Below are 19,799 nucleotides of genomic sequence, written 5' to 3'. Positions count from 1 at the left end.
TAAAGGACTCCTAAATGAATGGTTTGGATTAAGACAATGGCAATAGGAAGAAAAAAGAGCAATAGATTGGAGAGGCATTTAGAAAGTCAAAATGATTGGACTTGGTGGTCAATGAGATTCTATTTGTAAAAGAGGAAGAAATAAAAGACAGTGCTCATATTTCTACATCAGATAACTGGGTGATGGTGGATCTATTAACTGAGATAGTAAATGCTGGCATAGGTACTAAACGCTATGTCTGACAGATTGGCTGTCAAAGTTAGGTGCTCAATAAGTGCTTGTTGAATGAATTAAAAAACCCTAATAAATCAAGTGATCATCTAATTTTGGATTAAAAAAAGTAGGTAAGGGTTTGTTTCTAGAAGAGGATTTTGTTGGTTTTTGACAAATCTATATGCCTTGGGGCAGATGGATTAACAGATTGAGGAAAGAGACATGCAAAGCAGAGAAAAAAAGGATAGAAGAAAAGAAGCACAAATGTTGGAAAGTTTAAGCTGGGCTTCAGAAACAATGAATGGTTTAGTTTGCTTCTAGAATAGTAAGAGATGAAGGCATGAAGATATAGTGGCACCATTATGTGGTATGTCGGAAAGTCAGGCTGAGGAAGTTTTAATTAATTCAGCAGGCATTGATGAGGCAGGAATTTTGGGCAGAGGTCTTCCATGCTTTTAAGATCTTGTTCTTTTGGAAAACTTATAATAGCACTTCTGGCCTGGGATTCCTGGATCTTAACATTTTAAGACAGGAAGTAGTCAAGGTTAAAATTACCATATTACATAGCAATATGTGTTTCAGGCTATATGTGGCAATTAACTAGATATCATAACACTCTTAATTGAACCAATCTTTTTGTCACTAACTTGAATGCTACTTTTATCATAAACTATATCCTCATATAGATTTATGCCTATCTCTGGATTTCCTATTTCATTTCATTTTGTACAAAATCTGCTGTATTTAATTAAGATCGCCTTGAGTTTATAAATTAATTTGAGAAATACTGGCATTTTTACAATATTCAGTTTACTAAAAAGAATAGTTACTTAAGCTTTCTTCTGCATTCCTCAGTGGAAGAATACATCTTAAACTTGTCTTTTTTAGTTTATAACCCTGTATTTCTCTTTTGAATTGCTATTGCCAATAGTATTATTCTTGCATTGTAACTGTGTGTGTGTGTGTGTGTGTGTGTAAATAAGAAGTCTTCCTAGATGAAGAATTAAAATTGAAAAGAAAAAAACAAAAGCAAATGGAAATATTTTTAATAGCATCTGACCCTCACTGAACTGATATATCTGTAAAAATCATTTTGGATAATATTATCATAGAAAACAAAACAAAAAAAAGAATGCTGTCGGTTTTGCCTATGTATTGTCAAAGTTTTCCTTACATAAGATAATATGTGATTATATTTACAGTTAAAATGTGGTATTTCTTCAGTCAGTCCTAGCCACCACCAGTGGGAACTCCATTTTGGGAGCTCCATTTCCTTCCTAATGTCACACAAAGCCCTACCTAGATTCTCGCTCTTTCCACAGAAAAACTGTCCTCTTTAGCCCTGTGCTTGAGCTCATGACCATTCTCGTTGGCTTTTCAGTGTCTCCTCTCAAGGTGCTGGTGGGATAGAATGAAGGATACTGTAGCCATAGGAATAACCCCCCACTGTAAACACTCATCAGGGTCAGAAGTATTTTCAGATAGTTCGATGCAGCTATGAGTCAGAAAAAGTTTTGGTTTTATCTTATCCTTTATCTCAGTCCTTCAAAATTTTTCAGTTTGAATAACCTGTTTAACAAATCTTTTGGATAAGGGGTCCATAAACTTTTTTCATAAATGGCCAGACTGAAAATATTTTAGGCTTTACCGGCACTATGGTTTCTGTTGCAACTACTTAACTCTGCTGTGGTGGTGTTAAGGCAGTCAAAGACAACAATGAGGGGAGTGTATGCTAATAAAAGTTGATTTACTAAACAAGCAGTGGGCCAGATTTGGCACACGAGCCATAGTTTCTAGATCCCTATTTTAGATCAGTAAACTGCCAAACCATTCGTTATTTATATTTTAAAAAATCAAAAGCAATGCACTAGTTTCCATGGAAGCAATGATGACAAAATGCAAAGCACTGGAATGAACAAAATGCAGAAAAATCATCAGAATGACTTCTTATCAATCCCTAAATAATGCTTCTGTGCATAAACAGCATTTTTTTTTTTTTAAATGAAGCACAGGCGGGATTGTAGTGTAATGTAAACACATATATTACATTGCAGTATGGTCACTGCTTTGGGGAGAAAGACAGAGTTGACCAGAGAACCATCATTATCAGTAATAAGAGTATTTGCTCTAACTTACCAATCTTGTACTGCATTGAAGGATTCTTCATTTGTAATGTCATACATTAAAATAAAGCCCATGGCTCCACGATAATAGGCTGTGGTGATAGTCCTGTATCTTTCCTGGCCTGCTGTGTCCTAAAGAATAAAAAAAAAATGATAATCTCTCAGAAATAAGGCAATACATTTTTGGGAAGTGATTAATAATTCCAAAAAGAGTCACAATAGAGTCTAAAATGTACTTGTTGTGTATAGCTGTCTATCTTTTTAAGTCTTGTTTCCTCTAATGATTTTTTAAAATGATTTTTTTACTGATACATAATAGATGTAGATATTTTCAGGGTACATGTAATAATTTAATATATTTATATAATTTGTAAAGATCAAATCAGTATAATTAAGATATACAACACTTTAAATATTTGTCTTTTCTTTATGCAGAAACATTCAGATTATTCACTCCTAGCTACTTTAAAATATACAATTGATTATTGTAAATTACAGTCACCCTACTGAGTTAGCAAACACTACATCTTATTTCTTCTACCAAACTCTATATTTGTACTTCAAATGACCAAATCTAAAAATTATTGGTGTTCAAAAGAGTTGAGCAGGAGCAAGGGATAGAAAGCTTATTTAAAGAAATAATAAGAGAAAACTTTCCAAAGCTTGAGAAAGAGATAAATAACCAGATGTAGCAAGGTCAGGGAATACCAAACAGATTTGACCCAAATAAGACTACCCCAAGGCTTATAATAGTCAGAATCTCAAAGGTCAAGGACAAATGGAGAATCCTAAAAGCAGCAAGTACAAAGAAGCAAATAACATATAAAGGAGCTCCAATTTGTCTGACAACAGGCTTCTCAATGAAAACCATAAAGGCCAGGAGAGAGTGGGACTGCATTTTCAAAGTGCTGAAAAATCTGCCATCAAAGAATACTGTAGCCAGCAAAAATATCCTTTATCTATGAAGGAGATGAAGTCTTTCTCAGGCAAACAAAAGCTGAGAAAATTCACCACCACCAGACCCATCTACAAATGTTAAAGGGAGTTCTTCAATTTGAAAAAAAACTCCATTAATATGCAAAAAGAAGACACTTAAAGGTATAAAACCCACTGTTAAAAGTAAGCACATAGACAAACCGACAATACTGTATAATTGTGGTGGCAATCCCCTCATAACTCTAGTATGAAGCACAGAAGACAAATCTATCAAAACAACAGTAGTTACAGCAACCTGTTAAGAGAAAGGCAATATAAATATATGTAAATTGTAATAACACAAAGTCAGAATGTGGGAGGATGGAGTTAAAGTGCACAGGGTTTTTTTGGTTTTTTTTTTCATTTGTTTCTTTGTTTCTATTCTTTTCTTTGTGATCTAGGATAAGTTGCTACCTCTTTTAAGCCACTTTTATGTCCTAATGATTTTTATATGGCAGTTCTGCAATATTCTGAAAAATTCTTTTTTTGGTAAAGAACCCGCTCAAAGTACCTTCTACATATGTTTACTTTCATTAAGCGGCATCTAACTATAGAAAACAAAATAAAAAGATAGATCATATTTATTTAAAATCTGAGCTTTTTATTGCAGTTTAAGATCAGAGGAGTGTATTAGCTCCACCACTATGCATTTGTCTATCTACTAAGTACAAGCCACTGTGGGGAAAAAAGGAAGTTTATAAAAAGGTCCCTGCTTTTAAGAAGCTTGCAATTCAGTCTCAGTTTATTTAATTGTAAAATGGGAATAAAAATACCTGCTTTATATGTATGTTTGAGTCAGACAGATGCAGATTTGAGGTCCTTCTCTCCCATTAGATAGCTGAGGAATGTGGCCAAGTTACTGAACCTCTGTAAACCAAATCCCTCTAACATTTAGCATGCTTGTTAGGGTTCCATGAAGTAATTCATGTAAAGTGCTTCCCACAGAGAGCAGCACACAAAAATTGGTCAAAAAATGGCAAGTACTAGCTTTTATTACTTAGATGTGGGACAGCAAGGCTAATACAAGATAAAGACAGCAGCTTACAAGTACAGAAGTTTGACACTTGCAAAAGAGAGATGGCATATAACAGTTAAATTTGGGAATCAGAGGCAGATACATCAACAAAATGGACCTGTATATATCACATATACCTTACAGTATAATTAGAGTAATTGTTCCTCAATTCAAACTCCCTCGTCAGGACCTGGGGCATCACTTATAATTCAAATGCTCTTCAGTTTCTCTCTTTGCCACTTTCCCTGGAGACTGGCATCTAACTTCGCTTTCCTAGTACTCTTTAGATGCTTAGCATTTTGGACAGAAATATTATCTTCTTTCCGACATCAATCTGGACTTTCTTATCCCAGAGATGCCTCCTTTGGATTCAGAGTGCATCCCAGCTACCCCTAAGATTTAACAGGCCTTGGAGGCAAAACTAATGTGCTGCACACAGGAACAGCTCCCTTTACCATCAAAATGAAATTAATGCCTCATAAGGTCACTATTGGGAAGGGCTCATGTTGAATTTGCTATTCTTCACCCATAGGTGTGTACCTGCTTAGATGCTTACACTCCACCATGAACAGCAGTGTGAAACTAAAGATTGCCTACAACTCTTTCCCAATTTGTGTGTTATATCCTATTTGGCTCCTGAAAGTTTAGAGAAGAGTGATCAAAGGAGGCTGGGAATCAGTGAATTATTCTGGAAGAATGTAGGGTATAAAATGGAACTGAAAATTAGCTAAGAGTGTGAATTTTTGTGAAGCCAACAATTATATTCTACTCTTGGAGCAGGGGTAAGGCTGGCCTGATTACAAGGTATTTATTTGGTAATTTTACAGAAAATAAAGTTTCAAAAGTAGGATGAAAACAGATTATAGTACTCAAAATAGCAGAAATAACGTAAAACAGGTGAGGAAGATCTTTCAGAACATACTATCAATGGCAGAAAATAAAAAAGAAAGTAAAGTTCACCACATGAAAATCTGTCAATCCCTTGAATATAAAAAAAGTAAAATTAAAACGATAGAACATCAAATGATAAACTGGGAAGTATATTTGCACTAGACCAGAGAGACCAAAGGTTAATATATTTAATATGTAAAATGGTGCTAAGAAATCACTAAAAAAGTTAAGTATTCTAATAGTAAAAATTATTGAAAAGGTAAATAAATGGTTAATGAACTTAAGAGTTGAATCCCAGCCATAATAATAAAAATGCAATGTTGCATAATTGCATGACTATATGATAGAAATTATTTGGCCACTATTTGAATATTTTATTGGACTTTGCTTACTATTTTATAAATATTTTAAAATAAAAATGTAGATGCTAGGGATAAACATAGATGTAGTAAAGTGTATCTCATTGGGACAAATATACAAATTAGGCAGAAAGAAGCAAATCTTGAACTTATTTGGATATTCTTATATATTCATTGGATTTAATTCAGTTAGCAGTATATCCAACGGTGAAACAAAGAAGAAAGTTAGACAACATGGATAAAATGTCAGAACCAAACTTCCAAAGACTGTTTAAAATGAAAAGTATAAGCAAAGCTTTTTTTTTTTTACCTACCAAAAGTTTTTTATTTATTTTTTATTTTTTTATTTTTTTATTTTTTATTATTATTATACTTTAGGGTTTAAGCAAAGCTTTTGTGATATGTGTAAGCTTTCTGGGGAGCATAACCCCTTATAACTAGTCAGTCTATTTTAAAATTTTCCCACATTTGGCTTGGGTTCATATTTTCCAGAACATATTATCTATAAGTGTAATTTACCATTTTTATTTTGCCTATTGTAAAGTAACTTTAAATGGCTTTCTTTTTCTCTTGGTCACGCTTTTTTTTTGGCATTGATTACAAAGCATTCTTACAGGTTGGGACCCCATGCCTGCTGCCTTCTCTGCACTACAATAGACAGCTTCCCCCTAATTTCTCAGTAGGGGAAACAACCAGTATACCAAGACACTGCTAAAAGGTGACCCAGACCTTTTCTGTCAAGCATGTTTTCAGCACAGACACTGAATAATGTTGTGTTTGAAAACTGACTTTATCTCTGTCTTCCTTCTTGACTTCTTCCAGTGATGGTGTCCCCTTTTCAAAAGATGTTAATTTCATTTTGACAGTAAAGAAACTTGTTCTTTGTTATAAAATGCATCAATTTCATATTGTGGATATATTTAATCTTTGAGAGAGAAGAAATCAAGTCACCATTATATTCTGATTGAAATGTTACAGGAAACTGTTAGAAACCACAGGTTGAATAGCCATTATGTATCAAAATCAAAAATGAGAGAGGGAAAAACCAGCTTTTAAGAAAAAAAATATAGAAGCTTTCAGATGGTACTTAAGTCACAGCAAGGGGCAAGATCTTCAACATCATTCTGATTTGAACCCAGAAATACAATCTAATTGGTAATATTTATCATTTAAAAGCTCGCAGGGAGAATAAGAAATTGCACGAAGTAGGGAAAATATAGTAAGAAACAAAATGAGAACATTTATTCTCCAAATATAAAGAATAAAATTCAGCTAATAAACAGACACCAAGTTGACTTTGTTTTGGCTTTGAAAACAATTTCAGGATTATAAACTCATTAGCATTTTCTTCCGTTATATCAGGAAGAAGAGGAAGTGGGAAAAACACTTCATTATAATTGACATTTACTAATGATGGAAGAAGGTTATATCTGAAAGAAAAAAACATTTTATAATGTCAAGTGCCACTAATGTAATTAAACTTGAACAGTCTCAGGTAACTAACTAAAATGGTATCTTTTCCCAATTTGCCCAGGAAGCTGGCTCAAAATCCTGGCTTTGTGTTGTTCCTCTCCCTAGCTGACGCTAATAACTGGGTATACTTGCTGATTTTCCATAAATGTAGGCTTCTCGTGACTGAAAAACACAACTGGAAATATCGGAGAGAAAATGAGGGATAAAAATGTGATTAAAAAATAAAAACTTTCTTCCATGAGTGATATAGCTTTCATTTTCCTTTTTTTTTGAAAAAAAAAATCATTTCAGTTAGCTTAAATATTTTGATTTCCTAATCATGTTTTTAGGGGAATTTTGGCATTAATGGCAAGTTTGATTAACAAATACTTGAATATCTGTCAAGAAAAAACTATAAAATAGAAAACATTCACAGCTTGATAAGTAGTAGCTTAAAACTTTTTCGGTTTGAATTTTGGCACTCTTTGTTTCTGCCTTAGAATGTTTTTCTAATGAAATCTTTCTTTTTAAAAACTGTTATGTACTGAATTCTTAAAACCTTCTAAGGTCATGCAGAAATAACATTCAATTTTAAAATTGAGGAAATAGCAGTCATTTGTAAGGTAGGAGTTGTAATGTACTTTGTTTTTTGTTTTAGTGGTTACTTCTCCTTGTATTCAATTAAAGGGAAAATGGGAGTAACCGTTAGTAAAGAAATATAACTCAAATAATATAACCACAATCAAAATACATTTATTGGATACCTAGACAGAGAAAAATAGATCAAAGGACAGACAATCCTGATACATGATAAAGTAGACAATTTTTTGGGGGAGAAACCAAATCAAAACACTTGATGTTAATTGTTCAACAAAAGTAGTTTAATTAAGCTATAGAAAAGAATATGTGATAACCCAAAGGGGGAAGTCAAAAGAAATGGGGGCTGGGAACAGTGTAATCCAAGACAAAAAACCTAATGAGTTTCCAAATGGACATAAAGAAGTGAAACAGAATAAATACTCAGTCATTGAGCACTCAGGCAAGTGGGGATCTCTTAATTCATACCTAGTTACCTTTTGCCCAAAGAAATTGTTTTGAATCATTAAAGACAGATTAAATTATGCTCAATATATTTTAATGTTAACACTGGTTGATTCATTCAATAAACATTTAGTGGAACACCTATTACAAGTTAGGAACTGTGATAGGTATATAGTAAACTTATTTTACCTATTCTAACCATATTTGTACATTTTAAAATTCTATACATTGAGAGCACTTAATTAGGAATACCATATTCTCTATATATCTACAAAAATTTAAAGTTGAAGGGAAAGGGAAAATGAGAGTAACCATTAGTAATGAAACATAACTCAAATAATATCGCCATTTATTTCCCTAAAGAACTAGACAGCATAGCAATTTAAAATTGTAATACAGACCATTTATTTAGTGTCGAAGTCCCTCAATTCAGTTTCTGCTGTGGGTTGTATTGTGTCCCCCAGAAATATACACTGAATTCCTCACCCCAGAACCTATGAAGGTGACTTTATTTAGAAAAAGGGTCATTGCAGATGTAACCAAATTAAATGAGGTCTTCTTTTTTCAAATTATTTCAATAGGTTTTTGGGGAACAGGTGGTGTTTGGTTAAATGAATTAAGTTGTTTAGTGGTTATTTCTGAGATTTTGGTGTACCCATCAACCGAGCAGTATACCCTGTACCCAGTGGGTAGGTCACTTTGGATTAAAATGGGCCTTAATCTTTATATACATAACACTTTGGAGACATAACACTCACAGGAGAAAGCCATGTAAAAGCAGAGGCAGAGACTGGCCTGATGAATCTATAAGACAAGGACTGCCAAGAATTGGATTCTCCCCTAGAGCTTTCAGAGACAGCATGGCACTGCTGACACTTTAATTTAGAACTTCCAGCCTCTGGAACTGTGAGACAATAAATTTCTGCTGTGTTAAGCCACCCAGTTTGTGCCTCTTTGTTATAGCAGCCCTAGGAAACTAGCACAGTCACTGACCCCACTTTGCAATCTTCATGATCAGACTGAGGGCAATATAAATCTCAGAGCTACCCACACACACTGTTAGTACTTTACAGAAGAAAAAACTACAGAAAATTCAAGGTGGTCTATGGAGAAGTCAAACATAGTCTCACTGTGTGAATTCAGCAAAGATGTTATGCTAAAATCCACTACCATGTTCTACATTTAACTTACATTAAATTAAATGAAACTCTTCAAAAAAGTTGGTTTGATATATCTTGTTACTTTAAAAACTAGATATCTATCTATTCCTCTCTTATTCTAATGTGTGTCCTATTAGAAGGACAGAGCAATGTTGCTTGATATGACAAAAATTGTATATTAGTTTCTGTTGGAATTTCATCCCAAAATGATTGAGTTACTGTTCCAGAAAAATGTAAAGTCATGATGCATATACTGAGACACAACTCCCCCAAACAACAGAAACAACAGAATTTCAATTATTACACACCATGTTGTTTGTGTAATGTCATTAATACTTGCTCCCAAGTTGCATTTTTAGAAATTTCCATAAATAGGCACAAAACAGTATTGAATTTGTCTTTCAAAAATAGTAAGAAAAATAGGAAGCTTAAATGTTTTATGCTTTCTTGTTTCATTTGGAATGAAATGGAAACTTTTTCCTTAGAGCAGTTAATCCTCCATTAAAATAAAATTTACAAACCACTTTTCCCAACTGATCTTGTGCAGTCAGCCTGGCTGCATTTACGCATATTCAGTTATACAAGCATCTGTGAAACAAGCCCACATTTTAGAAGAGTACTAATAAACCAGCCTCTAAATAGTTCTTCAATCAGTTTAACTCCCTACCTATTGTCCTTTATCCATCCTTTTCATACCAGCAGATTTTATTGATCAGATTTTTCTTGTCATGATGTTTAGTTTTGAAATACCAAAAACCTTCATTTTACAATGGCATCCACTTCTAAGTAAAATCTAATAGAATAAGCCTGAGGCAGAAGGATAAAACCTGACCTATTATTTCATGGCAGTGTTACCATGGCAATTCGTCTTTCCTGGAAGAGAGGAAAAGCCATAGATAGCTTTTTTATAAGGGGCCTTTGACTCCATTCTCAGTAATACCCTGACATATCTACCAATTGTATGTTTCTGCTCATGAAAGTTGGAGATGGTTTTCAGTAAATGCTATTTAAACACTCAGAGGAACTCTCTTCCAGACCTTAATAAAATTACAGCCGAAAGTATATAAAGGCATGTTTACTTATTTTATTTCAGTGCTTGTTTTCTAAGAATGTTTAACACAAAGGCAGGAGAAGACATCATTTTTGCTTTCCTTCTAATTAATCTTTTTGACATACTTTTTCCCAGTGGGATTTTGATTACATTCAATATTTTCCAAAACCTGCAGGATAAATACATAAATGCAGGCAGCTTACAGCTTTTAGTCAAGGTTGAGAATTGTTTTTCTTCACAGAACACAATAAGAAATGCTTGCATTAGATCAAATGCATTGCGTTTTAAAGGATAACAGGCTTTTGAATGGGACTTTTACTATTGCCCTAAAATAGGCAACTAAGACTCAAACCAGACTCTTTATAAAGGGATGGGCACTTTCATGCACACAAAGCCATGTGCCGATTGGGCTCATTGAATAGTATCTGCTTAAACAATGAAATTTTGATCTGCTTTTGTGCAGGAGTACTTGATACCTGGAAAGAGACAGAAGGGTTGAGGAACGGGAGGCAGTGGAGAAGCCTGATTTCCCACAGGTTAGCATGGCTAGATTATGTGAGTTTCCCATGGATCAGTAAACACTACAGAAAGTAGCTGCACTTGAGACATTTTGCCATTAAGCCAACTCCAAGAGAGCTGTCTCCTGGATGAGGTGTGGAAAGCTATGATGTATATTAACAGGGGCAGAAGGGAGCTGAAGAAATTTTAAAAGAGAAGGAATCTGAGCAAATCTTCCATGTCATGGCACTATGCAGCGAGAGAGCCCTAACAGGCTTCCTGAAAGTCCTCCATAAGGGAATCAGCATTCAGATGACCGTCACACAGAAGCTTGTCCTGTGGGTGGCAGGACAGGCTTCACTGAAGAAGCCAAGAAAGAATTGTAATTGCACATCAGGTTATGTACAGTCATCTGCCCTCCCCTCGTCTCCCAGCTCTTCTTCATCCCTGATTTTGAAACAGCAAGAGCAACAAAAAGAAGGGACGGAAAGGGAGGATCAGGCTGCTCTTTTGATTGTACTACCAGTCCCTGAGAATATAGTCAGATTTATGGTAAGGGAAGAATATTATTGTTAAACTGGATATGACAATTTTGCCTTTTTAAACTGGGCTCAACAGTACTGAGATTTCTTTCTGTCTTAATAATCAACTTTTTTAAAAGCAGTTTTAGGTTCACGCAAAACTGAACAAAATACGGGGCTATCTCATAAACACCCTAGCCCCACACATGCATAGCCTCCTCCACTATCAACATCCCCCACCCAAGTGGTGCATTTGTTACAACTGATGAACCTACATTAACAAATCATTATCACCCAAAGTCCATAGTTTACATTAGGTGTTTACATTAGGTTTCCCTCATGGTGCTTTACATCCTGTGGTTTTGCAGAAATTTGTAATGACATGAATCCACAATTATAGTATCATATGGAGTAGTTTCACTGCCCTAAAAGTCCCCTGTGTTCTGCCTGAGTTTTTTTTTTGAATAAGAGAACAATGACTGGAAATACTATGAGATCTATTCAAGTCATGATTTGGGGATGGGTATAGGTGACTGGGCAGAGCATGATCAAAAACAGGGTTTAGATAAAAGTAATATCAAAGTATACCACAAGTTTAGGCTTTTTACTGAGCTAACTACCAATAAAATATTACAAAAACAACATCAAGAATGTAGACTTAAACAGGGTGTTACATACATGCACATTCATATATATCATGCCATTTATTTATTCTGAAGCAGTAGACCATTTTTTAGATGATGAAACTGAGAAATAAAGAGGTTAGGTGCCAGTTCTAAGTCACAGTGCTGGGAAGTGACACAGGTCATACCAAAGACCAGCTTTTCTCAAATATCCAAAGTCTAGTCCTCTTTCTGTATATTAGGTTGAATAGTGAAGAATTTAGGTTATAGTTTTTTTACTTTGGCTTTCCATTTGATGTTATCATCTCGCTTTTGAACCTTTGTTCATGTATGTGCTTTAGATCTTTTTCAGCTTCGTTATTTCAAACCCCATTCATTTTTCAACCAATTGTAGCTGCGTCCAGTGCTAAGACTCTACTGAAATTGTTCATGCTAAAATAATCAATGACCTCATCACTGCCATATCCAGCAGTTTAACTTTTGGTTCTCATCTTACTTGTCTATTCTAAAACACACGGTATAGATGATAACCCCTTATTTCTTTAAATTCACTCTTCCAGGGCATGACGTTCTCCTGATTCTTTAGTCTCTTTAAGTTTTCTTCTTCACTTGGCAAGCTCCTCTTCCTGATTGGCAAGCTTCCCTTTCTGCTCACCTCTTAAAGGTGCTATACAGGCTTCTGATCTTCATTCTCTCTCATCGTCTTGTATGATGCTACCAGATACTACACTGTCTTCGCAGTTTCAAATGTAATCTATAAATATAATAGCTCCGCTTACTAGGAAAGCTTGACTACACTTCTGTATTCCATAATCATATTTTCATCATGGGACACACAGATATCTCGAGTTTAACTTGTGCAAAAAACTAAAGTCAATGAAATTCTCCAAAATCTACTGTGTCACCAGCACTTAAAATCTTTAATCACAACATCAAAACTCACAAATTTTAACAAGCTGAAAATGTTCCACCTATTCAATATTCTTCTTCTTCTTCCTTCATTAATTACCTTCCATACTTTTAAAGATACAATTAGACAAGAAATTATCTTTCCTTAAGCTTAGGTCAGTCAAAGCAAAGAAAAAAAATCACCTAAGATTTTTCTTTATTGCAATATTTTTATTCTCATCACGAGTCACACTCTTATCTACCCTCTAGGAAAAAAAAAAAATACTTTTAGTCCTGGAGACAAAGCTAGTAGTATCTTCAAGAAGAAAAAAAAAAGATGCACAGGAAACTCAGCCTGTGGAATTAAACACGTTTTTGTGGAAAAGAAGACAAAAGTATAATTTAATACATCGTATAGTATTAGAAGACAGGAAACCTAGGTTCTGGTTGAATCTCTGGTACTTGTTAGAAAAGTGACCTTGGTTATCATCCCTGGGATGCAAGGCTGGTTCAATATATGCAAATCAATAAATGTAATCCAGCATATAAACAGAACCAAAGACAAAAACCATATGATTATCTCAATAGATGCAGAAAAGGCCTTTGACAAAATTCAACAACCCTTCATGCTAAAAACTCTCAATAAATTAGGTATTGATGGGATGTATCTCAAAATAATAAGAGCTATCTATGACAAACCCACAGCCAATATCATACTGAATGGACAAAAACTGGAAGCATTCCCTTTGAAAACTGGCACAAGGCAGGGATGCCCTCTCTCACCACTCCTATTCAACATAGTGTTGGAAGTTCTGGCCAGGGCAATTAGGCAGGAGAAGGAAATAAATGGTATTCAATTAGGAAAAGAGGAAATCAAATTGTCCCTGTTTGCAGATGACATGATTGTATATCTAGAAAACCCCATTGTCTCAGTCCAAAATCTCCTTAAGCTGATAAGCAAATTCAGCAAAGTCTCAGGATACAAAATCAATGTACAAAAATCACAAGCATTCTTATACACCAATAACAGGCAAACAGAGAGCCAAATCATGAGTGAACTCCCATTCACAATTGCTTCAAAGAGAATAAAATACCTAGGAATCCAACTTACAAGGGACGTGAAGGACCTCTTCAAGGAGAACTATAAACCACTGCTCAATGAAATAAAAGAGGATACAAACAAATGGAAGAACATTCCATGCTTATGGGTAGGAAGAATCAATATCATGAAAATGGCCATACTGCCCCAGGTAATTTATAGATTCAATGCCATCCCCATCAAGCTACCAATGACTTTCTTCACAGAATTGGAAAAAACTACTTTAAAGTTCATATGGAACCAAAAAAGAGCCCACATTGCCAAGTCAATCCTAAGCCAAAAGAACAAAGCTGAAGGCATCACGCTACCTAACTTCAAACTATACTACAAGGCTACAGTAACCAAAACAGCATGGTACTGGTACCAAAACAGAGCTATAGATCAATGGAACAGAACAGAGCCCTCAGAAATAACACCGCATATCTACAACTATCTGATCTTTGACAAACCTGAGAAAAACAAGCAATGGGGAAAGGATTCCCTACTTAATAAATGGTGCTGGGAAAACTGACTAGCCATATGTAGAAAGCTGAAACTGGATCCCTTCCTTACACCTTATACAAAAATTAATTCAAGATGGATTAAAGACTTAAATGTTAGACCTAAAACCATAAAAACCCTAGAAGAAAACCTAGGCATTACCATTCAGGACATAGGCATGGGCAAGGACTTCATGTCTAAAACACCAAAAGCAATGGCAACAAAAGCCAAAATTGACAAATGGGATCTCATTAAACTAAAGAGCTTCTGCACAGCAAAAGAAACTACCATCAGAGTGAACAGGCAACCTACAAAATGGGAGAAAATTTTTGCAACCTACTCATCTGACAAAGGGCTAATATCCAGAATCTACAATGAACTCAAACAAATTTACAAGAAAAAAACAAACAACCCCATCAAAAAGTGGGCAAAGGATATGAACAGACACTTCTCAAAAGAAGACATTTATGAAGCCAAAAGACACATGAAAAAATGCTCATCATCACTGGCCATCAGAGAAATGCAAATCAAAACCACAATGAGATACCATCTCACACCAGTTAGAATGGCAACCATTAAAAAGTCAAGAAACAACAGGTGCTGGAGAGGATGTGGAGAAATAGGAACACTTTTATACTGTTGGTGGGACTGTAAACTAGTTCAACCATTGTGGAAGTCAGTGTGGCGATTCCTCAGGGATCTAGAACTAGAAATACCATTTGACCCAGCCATCCCATTACTGGGTATATACCCAAAGGATTATAAATCATGCTGCTATAAAGACACATGCACACGTATGTTTATTGCGGCACTATTCACAATAGCAAAGACTTGGAACCAACCCAAATGTCCAACAATGATAGACTGGATTAAGAAAATGTGGCACATATACACCATGGAATACTATGCAGCCAGAAAAAATGATGAGTTCATGTCATTTGTAGGGACATGGATGAAATTGGAAATCATCATTCTCAGTAAACTAACGCAAGGACAAAAAACCAAACACCACATGTTCTCACTCATAGATGGGAACTGAACAATGAGAACACATGGACACAGGAAGGGGAACATCACACTCTGGGGACTGTTGTGGAGTGGGGGGAGGGGGGAGGGATAGCATTAGGCGTTATACCTAATGCTAAATGGCAAGTTAATGGGTGCAGCACACCAACATGGCACATGTATACATATGTAACTAACCTGCACATTGTGCACATGTACTCTAAAACTTAAAGTATAATAATAATTTTAAAAAAAAAAGTGACCTTGGTTATCTCACAGGACTCTCTAGGCTTTGATTTTCTCATTTATAAATGAGAAACTACATTTTCTAAGTCCTTTTCAGCTCTGAATTAAAATATATTTTTCTTTCTCATAGTATTTTTGATATAGTGGATCAGAATCCTTTTAACAGGAAATTGGCCCACTAATATTTTCTATAATAACCACTATGCTTATTTTTATATTTACTATTTTATTCTATGACATTTGGCCTGATTATGTTATGTTTCTTTTTTTCACATCCTGCTTTCTCTTTGGTTGAAAATTTTCTATTTTGTCCAATCTCATTCATCTCTTTATTAATTTGGAAGTTATGCCTATAATAAAGTGATTATCAAAATGTTGAAACTTATATTTAAAATAAGCAAGCAATATCTTTAACTTCATTCTCCAAAATTCAATTTTTCAGTCATCCATTCCTATCTTAAATCATAATGTTGTACAATGTTTTATATTTTAAACTACCTTGATTTTTTACTCCCTAAGTCAGACACTTTTTAACACAGACATTATTTGTTTGTATTTATCCACATGTTTTCCAGTTTCTCTGCTCACAATTTTTTCTTGCATCTCAAATGCATTTTTTTAGAAATCCCATTGGGGAAGGTCTGCCGGTAATAAATACTTCTTTTGTATGTCCAAATATATTTTTGTTTAACCCTTACTTATGAATAATGTTTAGCTGGGTATATAATTCTAGTTATAGCCTATCTTCACTTTACCACATTATTCCATTGTCTTCAGGCTTCAGTTGATACCATTGAAAAGTCTGCTGTAAATGTAATTATTGTTCCATTTTAATCACTATCTTTATTGCGATAAAGACCCCATGACTTCCATCACCATCCATACTACCATTCACCTCTTGTTGAAAACCATGCTATGTCTTCCTATTGGCTAGGAAATAAAGTCCAAGTTTCTTAGGCTCTTTTTCATTTGTCCCCAACATATGAACTATCATTACTCTGAAGCTGCTTTTAGGAGCTTCCTTTCATCTTTGGTATTCTGTAGTTTCACTGTGATGTGGCTACATTTACATTCTTTTTACATGTGCTGCTGGGGGAATAACTGTGCTTCCCAATTTTGAGGATTATTGTCTTGTAACAATTCTAGAAGAAAATTTCAGTTATTAACCCTTCAAGCTACTTTAACCTCATTTTTAAAATGTGTTTATTTTAGAATTCCAACTATATGTAAGTAGATAGGGTAACCATACGTCCTAGTTTGTCCAAGAATGTCCTGGTTTATGCCTGTGTTTTATCAATGAATACTTAGTTAATTATTGTCTCAAAAGTCCTCTAGCACCTGTTTAATTTAATTCATGTTTAAAGCCAGATGAGGGTTTATAAAGCAAGTTCATAATTTCTGATGTATTTTAAGGATTCTTGTTATATTACCATTGTCAATTCTAAAGAGTGAATGTTTGCAAAAGTTCTAAAGCTCAGCTGATTTACACACTGTAAACATGTTCATTTTAAAATAAAACCAGTGAGTTCGCCTCTAAAATAAGAATATTTCTCTGCCATGTGCAGTTCTTGCCCTGATTCTGACCAGCTTTCTTTAGTTAACTATTTTGAAAAGTGATTGTGTCACTCACGTAGGTCAAGATCACAGGTTGGTATCTGCCTCACAGAAGTGGCCTGTTTGATTAACATCGTGTTTAAAATTCCTTAAGCTAACATTTTAAAATGTAAATTTTTTACACAAAAGCCCAGATTTCTAATTTGTTTTGAAAAATTTCAAAAGATGGTAAAAATGGTGCCTGCATTGCTGTGTGGCCACGGAGGACTACAACTAGTAGCAGCTGCCACTTTTGTACTCTTATCTGGCTGTCTTTATGTTGTTGACTGGCCCCTGAGGTATTGAAGTTTAGAGATGACCCCACTACCTCCATCACCATCTGGACTACCACTCACTCCTGTTCAAAAACAGTCTATGTCTTCGTACTGGCCATAGAATACAGTCCAAATTTCTTAGGCTACTTTTTATTTGGCCCCAAGATCCCTATCCAATTTTATATTTACATTTATACTTAGTATGTGTGTTTATTCTTTTGTTTTTGATCCCTTCATGTCAGAATTTGGTCATGTTTCCCAGCCTGTCCCTATGTTTTCTTATCTTTGCCTTCTTCATTGACTACACTCCTTTCACCCATTTGACCGTGTGTTTTCATGTTCAAGAGAATCCACATATATCTTCAAAAATAAAAATAAAAATAAAAATAAAAATATTCTAGGTCAGGCATGATGGCTTACGCCTATAATCCCAGCACTTTGGGAGGCTGAGATGGGTGGATCACTGGAGGTTAGAAGTTCGAGATCAGCCTGGCTAACATGGTGAAACCCTGTCTCTACTAAAAATACAAAAATTAGCCAGGCATCATGGCGCATGCCTGTAATCCCAGCTACTTGGGAGGCTGAGGCAGGAATTGCTTGAACCCAGGAGGCAGAGGTTGAAGTGAGCCAAGATCACTCCACTGAACTCCAGCCTGGGTGACAGAGCCAGACTCTGTCTCAAGAAAAAAAAATCTATCAAATGGCTATTCTTTTTTTTGTAGACCGTTTTAAACCAAGAATAAAACTAGTTATTAACTTATCCCAAACAATTTAGTGCCTAGGTGAAATTGATGTTTGGACTCAAAATTGATACAAAGCAAAAATTATGTTGTTTAATCAATATTCTTAACTTAACTTCTTAATGAAAACCAACCAAACATTAAATATCTATATTCCTAGCATTGTGTGGGGTACTGAGAAAAATAAAAAGTAAACATCTATTAGATACAACCTTGAAATCAGAAAATTTGTATTTCCCATAAACTGGCAAAATGAAGCACATAAAGCAATCTGAGAGCCTGATTGTGTGTGAAGGGTTTATAGCATGATGTATGTACTAGAGAAATCAGAGAAAAAAACAAATCAATGTAAGCTGAAGTAAGCTCCAGGAACGGGTATGGTTGGTGCAGGTTCCCAGTGATGGGTAGATTTTGATGGGCTGAGGGGTGTTTGTTACCTCATGAAAATCACAATCATGGGAAAAAGGCTGACACTGATGTTCATCTTTTGTGCATTTTCTACCATTTTTACATTGTAAGAACCGAAACAATATTTAGGTATTGCAGAGGCTTCTGTTTGGCATTGAAAAATTCACCAGGCACTGCACATGTGCAGTATGATGATCATACCCTCCCTATCTTTTAAACTATAGTATCCGAGGGGATGGTGGGGGTGGAGGTAGAGTACCAAGAACAAATTCTTGTGTATTCCAGAGGAGGATCCACAATCTGTAATGGAGGAAAGAAAATGTAATATTTGACATGGTATCAGTTATATGACCCTGGGCAAGTAATTAAACCCCTTTGAGTTTTTGCTTTCTAGCTAAAATAATGATGATATTATCTATCTCTCAAGATTACTGTGAGAATTAAGTAATGTATGTAATGCTTCTTGTGAATACTAGGTACTCAATAAATGAGACTCCCTCTGCTTTTTTATTCGGTAATAGCAATGTGTGGCACAAAGAAAGGGCTTTGGAGTTAGAACACCTGGGTTCCTACCCTGGCTCTAAGACTCACATGCAGGGTATCTTCAGAAATATCATCTAACCTCTCTGTGCATGTTTCCTGATTTCCAAAATGAAATCAATACCTAATAGTGAGTTGAATTGCAAGCCATAAATGAGAAAAGTTCTCTGAAAAGTATAAAATGCTAGAGGCAGCATCATCACTATTGATTGTGTTAATAAGAGTAAAAAATCGAAGCGAGCCTGTCAGATCCCAATAGAAAGTGTCTGTTAAGACAAAACTGGATTGCACAGTGGAACATTGTTTCTTGCTCATCCCACTCCCAGGGGAGAAGAGAAAACAAAGATATTTGTCCTTCAGGATCAGCCAGTATCCACATGCTCTCATTTTCTCTCTCCATGCCTCCTTACATAAAAGGAGAACAGAATGCAAAGATGAAATACGCAATTAAATTCTTTTCATTACTATCATCTGATTATGCTTGCTGATTTCTTTAAGGTCTTCTGCACATTCTTATTTTTATGATTGTTTTGATCCTCATGGAAACAAAGGGCCTAGTGAATTATATGAGTGTTTCGAGATTAAAGCAGATTCCCGCATCTC

At 35.1% G+C, this 19,799-nt stretch overlaps 1 protein-coding gene across 2 annotated transcripts in view; it reads right to left on the bottom strand.

The window, feature by feature from the left end:
• RAB3C (RAB3C, member RAS oncogene family) overlaps positions 1-19,799 on the bottom strand; it is a 290,956-nt gene that overhangs the window by 137,003 nt on the left and 134,154 nt on the right. For both annotated transcript variants that reach the window (XM_054489820.2, XM_054489821.2), the window contains exon 3: positions 2,350-2,468. In XM_054489820.2, the coding sequence (XP_054345795.1) occupies positions 2,350-2,468 (119 nt within the window). The remainder of the gene's footprint in view (positions 1-2,349; positions 2,469-19,799) is intronic.

The sequence above is a fragment of the Pongo pygmaeus genome, chromosome 4 (genome assembly GCF_028885625.2).
Source record: "Pongo pygmaeus isolate AG05252 chromosome 4, NHGRI_mPonPyg2-v2.0_pri, whole genome shotgun sequence".
In the NCBI taxonomy this organism is placed as follows: Eukaryota; Metazoa; Chordata; class Mammalia; order Primates; family Hominidae; genus Pongo; species Pongo pygmaeus.
This window is presented reverse-complemented; position numbering and strand designations above follow the sequence as displayed.